The sequence below is a fragment of the Pygocentrus nattereri genome, chromosome 4 (assembly GCF_015220715.1).
Source record: "Pygocentrus nattereri isolate fPygNat1 chromosome 4, fPygNat1.pri, whole genome shotgun sequence".
Classification (NCBI taxonomy): domain Eukaryota; kingdom Metazoa; phylum Chordata; class Actinopteri; order Characiformes; family Serrasalmidae; genus Pygocentrus; species Pygocentrus nattereri.
In genome coordinates, this window is record NC_051214.1 from 2,810,052 (window position 1) to 2,822,551 (window position 12,500).

The 12,500-nt window shown below is 43.3% G+C and overlaps 1 protein-coding gene across 6 annotated transcripts in view; it reads left to right on the forward strand.

Moving 5' to 3' along the window:
- The window catches only part of l3mbtl3 (L3MBTL histone methyl-lysine binding protein 3), a 79,002-nt gene that overhangs the window by 14,945 nt on the left and 51,557 nt on the right, over positions 1–12,500 (forward strand). For all 6 annotated transcript variants that reach the window (XM_037537844.1, XM_037537843.1, XM_037537842.1 and 3 more), the window contains exons 5-11: positions 3,572–3,704; positions 4,412–4,496; positions 5,635–5,729; positions 6,345–6,449; positions 7,192–7,327; positions 9,386–9,477; positions 11,464–11,615. In XM_037537844.1, coding sequence (XP_037393741.1) covers positions 3,572–3,704; positions 4,412–4,496; positions 5,635–5,729; positions 6,345–6,449; positions 7,192–7,327; positions 9,386–9,477; positions 11,464–11,615 — 798 coding nt within the window. The remainder of the gene's footprint in view (positions 1–3,571; positions 3,705–4,411; positions 4,497–5,634; positions 5,730–6,344; positions 6,450–7,191; positions 7,328–9,385; positions 9,478–11,463; positions 11,616–12,500) is intronic.

Here is a 12,500-nt window from a genome sequence, read left to right on the forward strand (position 1 = left end):
AAGTGGTATTAAAGTGGTCTATTTAGTACCATAAACACTCAAAGAACCCTCTGCAGGGTTCTTTGCATCATGAAAAGTTATTCTGTGCTGTAGATGGTCCTATATAGCACTCGCAAGGTTCTTTTATTACTACGTCAGAAGAACCCTACACAGAACCTTCCTGAACCCTTTTCAGAAAGGTTCTGTGTAGGACCGTCTATAGCACATTCATGCACCATTTTCCATCAATCTGAAGAACCCTTACATGAAGCAAAACAACTTTTAATCATGCAGAGGGTTCTTTGAGTGTTCATGGTTCTGTATAGAATAGAACCATTTTCTTTACTGAAGAACCATCTTTTGAGTGTGGTTAATAAGATTTAAATCTACATTGTTTAAGTTACTATTGTATATAATGTAACTCATTGTTAATATAGCAAGTGAAGAGCTGTTTACGCGGTAGTGCAGGTTCGTAAATAAAAACACCTTTATTTGCAATTTAAAATAGCCTGAAAACTATATTTTGGCCAATAATTGTGCATGCTTTTTTATTAAAATCAATTATAATCAATTAAAACATTCAAAAATCAATGCAGTTCAATGACCACCTTCATGATGGTGCGTGCCGGTGTGTTTTTACAGCTCTGGTTGGGGGAGGAGAGGGAGTCTCTGCTCATGGAGGAGTGTTATATCCCTCTCTCTCCCAGGGTTAAGCTCTACCATGGCAACAGAGAGAAAGGAGTGAAGAAAATCTGTCCATATGTTTCAGAAACACAGGGCTGAAGAAGCCAATGAGAGCAGGTTTCAGAACCAGCAGTTTCTAACTATTTTGTCTGTTTGTGGAAATAAACCAGTAAGGCCCTATTGGAGCTGGATTAGTTTCACCAGAGGTAATGCAATCTGGGTGTAATTTGACTAAAGGCTCTCTGTAATTTCCCGGGTTTATCCCAAATAGCCCAGATTGAAACATCATCACACGGACGTTTACATCAGCATTATGAGAGAGGTGCCACACTTCCGAACAATAACAGCACATTGTGGGGTTAAAAGGCAAATTCAGCACCAAAAATCCACCCAAAAATGCGACGCAGGGTGAGAAACGAGACTTTACCTCTTGTTTCAGTGTGGGGTGACCACAATTCCTAGCAATGATGCATAATCACGGTGTATGTTAGGGAATATACACTGAATTGTTGTGGATTTTGATAGTCTTGAATTTGAGGATTAGGGAATGGGATTCAATCAAGCTGCACTCAGCTGTTAGATTTGGCTTCAGGTGGCCAAAAAAAGAAAGAAAATGTGATGTCAGTATATGCAGGACTACTATTAATTACTACTACTACTATTATTACATTACAGACTTAATATTGTAAAAGTGATCATTGTAGACGAAAGCAAAAAAAATAAATAAAAATTATGTTTATGGGCCATTTATGTCTTACCTTTGATGACTTGCATTGAAGTGACATTAACCTCTTATTCTCCAGAGTATATTTTGGTTTGTTCATCAGAATTTACTTGCCCAAATCATAAGACAAATTATTCAGTAGCTGCATGAAATAAATGTACATTTTTATTTATTATTTTTTTGTAAAAGTTCCCCTCAAATTAACAGAATGTGTTTTATGATCTCCACATATCACCACATGCTTACAATTTACAGCTGAAAGCCAAAAATCTCCGCCGCTCTTTGTGTTGTTTTCTAAAAGTGATGTTTCCAGAGCAGATCACTGAAGAGACGCCGTCTGTTTATAGTTTAGAGCCCAGATTTGGGGAAAAACGGGTCGACTTTCAGTAGAAAAACAAACTGAGTTCAGCTTCTTTTATTATAAGGGTTTAAAATGACATCACCGTCTATTAGACTGGAGAGAAGAGCTACAGCCTCACACGACGCCCAGCTTCTGAATGGAGCTTATGGAGTATGAACGTTATGAGGAACATGACCGAGTGCGGATGGACCCACCGGTGGTCCCACAGAGTTAAAGAGGTCAAACATTGACATTTTGATGCAACCCATTTCATCTTGTGTAGTAAAAAAACATAAAAACCTAAATTCAGAGGCTGATGTCAGTGACTGAGAATGTTTTTAAAATTTGTTTATGGCTTTGTGGTGGTAGAAGATGACACTCTCTGCAGAACAGAAACTCACTTTTAAATGTCCCCATTTCCTTCTTTTAACCACAGCAGGAGCTTCAAATTCAAACACTGATACATTGACAAATGAGGGTTTGAGGCAGTGGCGGATAGCAACAGATGCAGAGTGGTTATTGCAGGCCTGAGGAAAAGAAGTCAGAGCTTGATGGATATTACAATAATTTGATTGGTCATCATACAGTGACCGCACTGACAGAAAACTAATCAGCTTTCACTATAGCACTGTCAGTTTTCAGAAATCAGACCTCCAGGTCCCGAGAAAAATTAGGCTACATTCACCCCCAGCCGGAGAAAGCGGCCCAAATCCGATTTCTCACCAAATCCGATCTTTTTTGGTTTGGCTGTTCACGTGATCTTTTAAATGTGATCTGTATGAACAGATCAGCTCCTAAACCGACCCACATGCGCAAAAGAACAGAGCTTCACGTTGCTTTAGTGGCTCATCCAGAGGTAAACAATCATGACTGCCAACGAACTCCAGTCGCTCCCCGGAGCTTCAGTTTCGTCTCCGCCAGCATCACAGGAGCGATGATGAAGTTCCAGTGGCTGACAGCTGGGCTCATCACCCACAGCGTGTTCGAGTTCGCCGGAAAAAGGCCTCGGACACTTCTTTGGTTCGTGTCCTCGGATTCTTTAAACTGTTCTCTGACGCTGCAGCCTCGGGCTCCTCCGGCCGCGTCCAGCTCTTTAGTTTGAAACCTCTTCAAACCCGGAGCGGCTGCAGTGAGTCTTCTGTGTTTTATTGGTACAGGAAAACATCCGCCTAAACGTTTATGAGTCTCAGCAGCACGAAATTATGACGAATGTCGAGTTGGACGGACGTAAAAGTCGCATGAATTCCAGTCTGGCTGTTCAGACTGAGTCGCACTGCCGCAGATCGGATACGGATCGGATTTCGGTGCCACATATGAAAGCGTCTCGGATCGGATTTGGGCTGCTTTGACCTGCTGAGTGAACAAAGCCTTGTCTCAGCTCTTATAGTCAGGCGAAATGGGTTGTTTCAAATGATGTCAGGCAAAACAGCTTCGTGGAAGAGGGCAAAGATGAGCATCCTTGGACTGTAAAGTTGGTGTGACACTCGTAATTCTGTTCTTTACTACTAGATTAAGAAGGATTACAGTGTACAGCCACATCTTCCACTGAACTGCCCTTTTATTGTGTTGTTTTATTTCATAAAGAGTGAGCTTCAGCTTGTTGTTGTTGTTGTTGTTGTTGTTGTTGTAATTACCCAGGAACGTTTTTTGAAAAATATCCCGTCGTTCCCGTAAAGCTGGCGATATGTTTGGATGTCTGAAATGTGTAGGGGGAAAATCTAGATTTGTGATCTATTCTGTAAAGCGATTGATGCGTTAGAGCAAAGAGTTTGAGTTTCTGTGCAGTGGTTTGTTTTTTGTCTCCAGTTTTGTCAGGAATGAACTGTATGTGCTCCGTCCTGCAGAGAACTGAAGCCTCAGAAAGAAGAATCCAGGAGTAACGGAGAGGTCACAGGGGTCAGCAGGAAGAGGCCACACCAGGGCGATGAAGAGATGGATGGAGTGATGGAGGAGGTGGAGGAGGATGGGGAAGACAATGTGAGTTCCTCTTTTACTGCCTTTTATCCCACATTTTCATTTTGTGCCTTTTACTACAAAAATGTGTTACAGAAATGATATTTGGTCAAAACACAAACTTACATTTTCAGCTTAAGACAGATTCAGTAGCTACTATGAATTATTCAGTACTGTGAATTATTCAGTATCTACTATGAATTGTTCAGTATCTATTATGAATTATTCAGTACTATGAATTATTCAGTATTTACTATGAATTATTCAGTATCTACTATGAATTATTCATTACCTATTAAGAATTATTCAGTATGTTATGCATTTCCTCAGTTACTGTTCATAATGAATTATTCATAACATGCAATAAACTGTTGAGTATCTAGTATGAAACTAATGTGTAAGTTATATGGAGAGAGCGAGGAGTTCAAGTGCTCACATCCAGATCAAGAAAGTCGGGTTCTCAGACCCAGATTAAGCTCAAGCCTAGTCTCAAAAGAATTTCCAGTGGTGAATCACTGTTGTTTCAGTTTAGTCCACGTCTGTGGATCTGGCCCTTAGAGTTTAAGGGGTTAATCGTATTACAGTTCTGTCCGACTTCCATCAGCCCAGTTAAATTCGCACACTGCTGCGCTCTGCTGGTCAGCGGGCTGAGCTGCAGTGGCGTGTGAGGGCTTGAATTCAGCTTCTGAAGCGAATGTAAGATTTTAGTAATGTGTGGGTGTTTTTAACAGGAAGAGAAAGAGAGCCGGCGGCCGGCGCGTGGCGCTCCGCGGGGTCGCAGGAAGCGAAGGGGGGACGCAGCTCTGCTCAAACAGAGTGAGTTTCCCAACCAGCCCAAAACCACAGCCTAAACCTTTCCTCTTTCTAATGGAGTAACAGAAGCTTAGAACCCAGTTAGCATCTTACTAACTGCACGCCCACGTATTTACACACTCAGAGCCTGTGGAGGTGTTCAGGATCTCTAATAGACCTGATTATGTGGTTTCTGACGCGGTGTGACTCACTGCTCCCCATAAACATGGACTAAGTACGTTACATAAAGTGCTGAGCAGCAGTCAGTGACCACTCATTTATTTGGCTTCCAAAAACAGTCAGTAAGAACACAGTTGCTCGTTTTTCAGGAGATATTTCAGGACATTAGATGAAACTGATTCAAAGCTGCAGAGAAAATGAGGCTCCTAACAACCACCTGGAAGAGCTGGTAGCCCCCAAACCTGCCCCCATCAGATAAACAGCACTGAAAGCTTTGATCTCTGAGAGAGAGGAGAAGATCAAGCTGCTCCAGATCTGAAAACATCCACAGGTGCTTCTGTCCATCCTTCCTCTGTGAGAAGACCACTCAGCTCTGTGGGTCTGAAAGGACGTGTAGCTGATCAAGAAGAACCTCACTGAGAAAAGGAGACGGACACACCAAACAAAGAAGCTGGATGGACTGACCGCCCCAGAGTCCAGACCTCAGCACCACTGAATGGGTTTGATTAGTTCAGAACATCAACCAGCTTCTCAGACTGAGCTTCCGAGGCGTGTCTGCAGGTTCTCTGAGGAGCTGAAAGTGAGAAGAACGGAAGCTGGAATGAAGGGAACGAGACTCATTGACCCTCAGACAGCTGAGATTAGATTTAGCTGTTGAGGCTTCTGGGTAATTTTCTATTAAATATGTATTTATTGACCTGTTTTGACTGGAAGTTTTTTGTACAGTACTGTAACTAAAAAAACAACAGTAACAATGTGAAGCCTGCATTCCATCCATATGTTCATCCTTGTCTATAGATAATCCACATCATCAGGTCTGTTAGAGATTGTTTTTGGATCACCTCATCTATTTCCTCTCGGAAGAAAACGCATATCCTCACCTGTATTTTCAATGGGATATAACAACAGGCCATAATGACCTTATGAGCTACGTCTGACTGTTGTGACTACTGTAAGATGTTTACTGTTTTGTCCTTCACAGCGGTTCCATATGGTGGGAAGAAGAAGTCGTGGTGTTGGGCTTCATATCTGGAGCAGGAGAAAGCCATCGCTGCCCCCAGCAAACTTTTTAAAGAGGTGATTGAGCAGTCACACATCGCTGTAGGGCTTTATAAACGGGTTATTAGCTAATCAGTAATCATAATAAATAGACATGCAACAAAAATGATCATATAATTTTAATGTAAATGGTGCAGCATCAGATGAACTACAGGCTGTAATTGTGCACTGATATAGTGGATCTATGAGAGAGGTGTTTCTAATAAAGTGGCTGTTTAGTGGAAGCACAAGGTGGGTGTTTCTAATAAAGTGGCTGTTTAGTGGAAGCACAAGGTGGGTGTTTCTAATAAAGTGGCCAGTGAGTGAAAGGACAAGGTGGGTGTTTCTAATAAAGTGGCCAGTGAGTGAAAGGACAAGGTGGGTGTTTCTAATAAAGTGGCCAGTGAGTGAAAGGACAAGGTGGGTGTTTCTAATAAAGTGACCAGTGAGTGGAAGGACAAGGTGGGTGTTTCTAATAAAGTGGCCAGGGAGTGAAAGGACAATATCAGCCCTACAGAGCTGAGTGGTCTTCTCACAGCGGAAGGATGGACAGAAACCCCTTTTGATGTTTTCGGATGTGAAGCTTTGATTTTCTCTGTAGCTTTTAATCCGTTTTTAAAGCTCCAGTATTCCTGTGTTTGTGTCCTGTTGCAGTACCAGTCGTTTCCTCAGGCTAAGAATGGCTTCAGGGTGGGGATGCGGCTGGAGGGAGTCGACCCCGAACACCCCTCCATGTACTGCGTGCTCTCTGTTGCCGAGGTAACGGGCTTCTTTCACTACAATTAGACCAATTTAATTCGCCAAAAAAATCATTTACACACTGGAAGCTTATGTCCCACCAGTTAGTGTGGTGCTAACTTCATGCCTAAATCATGACTGTGTGTTGTTTAGTATCTCTAACAGACTTGATTGTGGGGTTTCTGACGCTGTATGACACAATATTATCTATAAATATGGACAGAAGTACCGCCAAAATTCTGGCTACGCGGCTATTTTAAGATATGTGACGTTTTTTTTCTTCTTTTTTTTTGAGATTACTTTTTTAAAAATTCCATCATATTTTCAAAATTTCAGCGTAATTAAATGGTTCAGATGGAAACGGAGTCGTTCAGAGCGGTTTGGTGTGAAACGCTCTGTTCTAGAGAACCTTACCGAGTCAGAACCGTTCACAGTGGTGGTGATGGGAACCAGACGTCCCCCCTCTAAAAGCTCCTCACAGTGGTGGTGATGGGAACCAGACGTCCCTCTAAAAGCTCCTCACAGTGGTGGTGATAGGAACCAGACGTCCCTCTAAAAGCTCCTACAGAAAGTTCCTACATGAACTGGTTCTGAATTCACTGCCTGATGACTGAGACGCTGTTTTATGAGAGTTTAGAGAACTTCAACTCCATTCATGGTGGAGGGAGACATGCAGCATGTTGTGAGGCAAAGTAGTCCCCAAAGAAGCTTTACTGCTGTGTTATATAAGTGTGTTTATTGCCGCTGTACTGTGTATTTGCAGGTTTCTGGTCACAGGGTCCGCCTGCACTTTGATAAGTTCTCAGAGTGCTATGATTTCTGGGTAAACTCTAACTCTTCGGATATTCACCATGCGGGCTGGTGTGAGAAAACGGGCCACAAGCTGCAGCCTCCTAAAGGTACTGTACCCGTCCTCTGTACTGCAGGGCCAGCAGCTGTATTTGCCTGTGTGTGTTTTAAACCGTTTAAAGATCCACTTTACAATGTTTGTGTGGTTTTATGAACCAAAAACAGTCAAAATTGTTTCTGCTACTGCCCCCTTAAGATTGCATGTCGCTGTTGTCGGAACAAAACCTCGTATCTCCAAAATGGTAACTTTACAGGAGAAGGTAAAAACCTGCTTTCATTTAAATGTAACTCAATGGAACCAGACGTCTTTCCAAGTCATTTTGGGCCGTTTCTTTTGGTCCAGTCATCATGAATTTTCCACTCAGTGTGAAGAGCAACAGGTGTTTTCAAATTATGAAAAAACCTGAAAAACGCCAAAAATGGAGCCATGAGGTTTTTTTTCTGACAGCAGCGATATGTAAATAAGCCCTGATTTAAAAACCTGAAAGGCCAAAACACTCCTTATAACTTCAGCAGGAGTGGGCAGGGCTAAACTGCTGCACCCATTCAGCCTATATATATATATGTACACACACTACATGGACACCAGTATTGAGACACCCCTCCTAATTACTGAGTTCAGGTATTTCAGCCACACCCATTGTTAACGGGTGGATTAAGTTAAGCACATGGCCTTGCAGTCTCCATACACAGACACTGGCTGTAGAGGGTCGAACTGATGAGCTCAGTCAATATGCCGCCGTCATAGGATGCATCTCTGTCACAAGTCAGTTTGTGAAGTGTGTGTGTCCTGCTAGATCTGCCCCAGACAACTGTAAGTGTTATGGAAATGGAAGCGTCTAGGAGCAACAGCAGCTCAGCCACAAAGTGGTAGACCAGGCAAACTCACAACGGAGGGCTGCAGAGTGCTGAAGTACACGGTGTCTCTCACTAACGAGTTCCAAACTGCCTCTGGAAGTAACATCAGCAGAAGGGACTGCACATTAGGAGCTTCACAAAGTGAGTTTCCATGGCTGAGCAGCTGCACACACAATGCACAATGCCAAGCGTCGGGTGGAGGGGAGTAAAGCGCTTCCACTGGACTCTGGAGCAGTGGCAACGTATTCTATGGAGTGACGAATCACGTTTCTCTATCTGTCAGTCTGATGGACGAGTCTGGGTTTGGAGAACATTACCTGCCTGACTGCACTGTGCCAGCTGTAAAGTTTGGTGGAGGAGGGATGATGATATGGGGTAGTTTTTCAGGAGTTGGGCTCGGCCCCTTAGTTGCATTGAAGGGGAACCTTAATGCTTCAGCACCAAGAGATTTTGGACAATTTCATGTTTCCAACTTTGTGGGAACAGTTTGGGGAGGAGCCTTTGCTGTTCCAGCTGGACTGAGCCCCAATGACCAAAGCAGCTCCATGAAGTCATGACTGGGTGAGTTTGGTGTGGAAGAGCTTGACTGGCCCTCACGGAGCCCTGACCTCAACCCCATCCAACACCTTTGGTATGAACTAGAACGGAGACTGTGAGCCAGAACCTCTCGTCCAACATCAGTGTCTGACCTCACAGATGCTCTTCTGGATGAATGGGCAGAAATTTCCGCAGACCCTCCCCAACATCTGTAGAAGCTTCCCAGAAGAGTGGAAGCTGTTAGAGCTGCAAAGGAGGACCAGCTCCATATTAATGCCTATGGGTTTAGAATGGGAGTCATATATATATACAAATTCTACGGGATAAAAAGTGGTTGAAAAATGAACGTGTACAAATAAATTATGACTGTTTTCGGAACATCAAAGCACACAAACATTATAAGTGGACCTCAGGAGTAAAATATAAAGTGCTAGAAAAAATGTTAGAAATTAATTAACATATTTGGAAAATGGATGGATGGATAATTACAGCATAATTTTGTTATTGTTGGCTCTAAATCTAGTTTGAGAGATTTTATGTCGTTATTTGAATCACTTAAGCAGGAAAGCAGCACGTTTACTGTCGACATCCTGCAGAGAGTATTTACTGTTCTCTGCATTTACATGGATCATACATGTACAGTATGTAGGAAATGCGTTAGAGCTCCCCCTGTAGTATGTGAATGGTACTGGAGGGCCCTGTTTACTCTGCAGGGATGAAGAGTGAAGCGTTCGGCTGGTGCCCCTACCTGAAGATGAATAAAGTTCAAGCAGCACCCAAAGCCCTGTTTGACAACCAGAACACGGTGAGTTCTGTGGGTTTTTCAAAACTGGGAAACTCGAAGGGGCACTCCACCCTAAAGCTAAAGTTTACTGTCGCTGCTGTCAGAAGAAAACCCTCGTATCTCCATTTTTCGGTTTTCGACATCATTTGAAAACACCTGTTGCTCTTTACATTGTGTGTAAATTTCATGGCGATTGGTCCGACAGAAACGACCCAAAATGACTTAATTAAGACGTCTGGTTCCATTGACTTGCATTAAAAGTGACGTATGTTTTTTCCTTCTCCTGTAAAGTTACTGATGTGGAGATGGGAGGTTTTGTTCCGACAGCAGCGGGATGTTAGTGGTGTTATCTAGCGTTCCGTAGTGCGGCATTCCATCCCTCGGCCTCCCCAGCGCGACACGGTTCAGAGGTTTATCTCGTTTTCTTCCAGTTCTGTCACTACAGCTGTGTGCAAAAGTTTGGGCGCCCTGGTAAAGTGACAGTTAGTTAATTTTGTAGTGTAAATAAGTTCATTACTCGTGCTCATCAGTGGCTTATAGTCACCAACGTTTTAATAATAATGATAACAGTGATAATAACATAATAATAGTAGTACTACTAATAATAATAATCATCATTTTTAATGCGGAAAATTATGTTAAATATTTTAAAATCCTGATTTAACGGTTTACTTCTGCACATTTTGGCTTCTTTGCTGATGTTAACACACATAGAATGAGGCCTGTGCAAAAGTTATGGCACATTCTGTCTCTCTCTCTCTTTCTCTCCCTCTGTCTCTCTCTTTCTCTCTCTCTGTCTCTGTCTCTCTCTCTCTCTCTCCCTCTCTCTCTGTCTCTCTCTCTCTCTCTCTCTCTCTCTCTCTGTCTCTCTCTCTCTCTCTCTCTCTCTGTCTCTGTCTCTCTCTGTCTCTCTCTCTCTCTCCCTCTCTCTCTCGTTCTCTGTCTCTCTCTCTCTCTCTCTCTCTCTCTCTCTCTCTCTCTCTCTCTCTCTCTCTCTGTCTCTCTCTGTCTCTCTCTCTCTCTCCTCTCTCGCTCTCTCTGTCTGTCTCTCTCTCTCTCTCTCTCTCGTTCTCTGTCTCTCTCTGTCTCTCTCTCTCTCTCTCTCTCTCTCTCTCTCTCTCTCTCTCTCTCTCTCTCTGTCTCTCTCTCTCTCTCCTCTCTCTCTCTCTCTGTCTCTGTCTCTCTGTCTCTCTCTCGCGCTCTCTCTCTCTCTGTCTCTCTCTGTCTCTCTCTCTCTCTCTCTGCCTCCACCTCTCCCTCTTCTTATCTTCTCCTCTCCTCTCTCAGTCTTTCTCTTTTTCTTCTCTGATTTTGTCTGTTCCTCTTTCTCTTTCTTTCTTTTTCTCTCATTTTGTTCTCTCTTGTCTCTCACCCTACAGTGAAAAGTGGGTTTTATTGTATTGCCTTTTCTGTGTTTTTCTCTTGTTGTTGTTGTTGTTGTTGTTGTTGTTGTTTTTCTGTTTCTCTTTGTTGTCCTTCTTAGAAAAAGACCTCACAGGTTCCTGAAATATGTTTTATAGATGACAAAGTGCTATGAGTCCTCCAAAGTGGGAGGAAAAGTGGGCTTCAGCTTAAAAACTCCAGGAACTCCCCAGCAGGGCTGGGTGCTGAGCCATATCGTTCAAAATGAATTATTCAGTTTAAGCATGTGAAGTGAAAGTGAAGTGGAAACGTCGTAAATGTGGCCGAAGTGTCTAATAATAAATCTTCTTATGGGATTGTTCCAGTAGTGAATTATTAATACGATGATTTAACATATTTCTCGACATTTCCCACGTGGTTTGGGTAGGTTTATCGTATGGAAGCGTCTTTATTCCATTTACAGGTAAGTTTAATTGTACAAGTAGTTTTTTGAACTAACTTATTTCCCGAAACGAGTAAAATGACCCGGCAGTGGATCAAGACGCTGTGGCTCGCCGTCACGGCCTCATGAGAGAAATATGAAATGTGCTGGCTGCGCTGAAGGTGTCCGCCCTCGCTGAGATGAATGAACGTTTTCTTCTTCAGATGGTCACGCCTTTAGGCTTCAGAGTCGGGATGAAGCTCGAGGCGGTCGATAAGAAGAATCCTTCGTTCGTCTGCGTTGCCACGGTTACGGACTTGGTGGACAGCCGCCTCCTGGTGCACTTTGATGGCTGGGATGAGAGCTACGACTACTGGTAGCCAAATCAAACTCCGTATTTTTTGTCTTTAATGTTCTGTGATTGAAGAAAATCGGATTGCATGATACTGGAGTTTAAAAATCCAGTGCACATATATTAAGTGATACTGTTTTGATCCCACAACCGGGGAAATTCCATCTCCGCATTTAACCCATCCGTGAAGTGACACACCACACACACACTAGGGGGCAGTGAGCACACTTGCCCGGAGCGGTGGGCAGCCCTATCCACGGCGCCCGGGGAGCAGTTGGGGGTTAGGTGTCTTGCTCAAGGACACCTCAGTCATGGACTGTCGGCGCTGGGGATTGAACCGGCGACCTTCCGGTCACAGGGCCAGTTCCCTAACCTCCAGCCCACGACTGCCAGAACACACTTATAGTAAACATTTATGGTTATAATTCAAACTGTTAGTTTCTAAGAAACGGCAACTTTGCATATGTCATAGTTTTGCTCACATTGTGCTTTTCTTAAAGGGTGACTGGAGCAAACTAGAAGATTAAGGGAGTTTGTAGTGTACTTGTGTTCCCACTAGGGGGCAGTGTTCCTGTGTCTCAGGTTTAAATTAAAGGACAGAGCCGTTCAGAGCGGTTTGGTGTGAAACGCTGTGTTCTAGAGAAACCTGGAGTCAGAGCCGCTCACAGTGGTGGTGATGGGAACCAGACGTCCCCCTCTAAAAGCTCCTCACAGTGGTGGTGATGGGAACCAGACGTCCCTCTAAAAGCTCCTCGCAGAAAGCTACATCATGTAATATGAGATGGTAATGAGTTCACTGCCTGATGACTGAGACACTGAGAAGGTTTTGAACTATAAAAAAATAATTTGGCGTATATTAAGGATGACGGGTATTGCAGCTGTGAATTAAAAGTAAATTAAATTGATTAT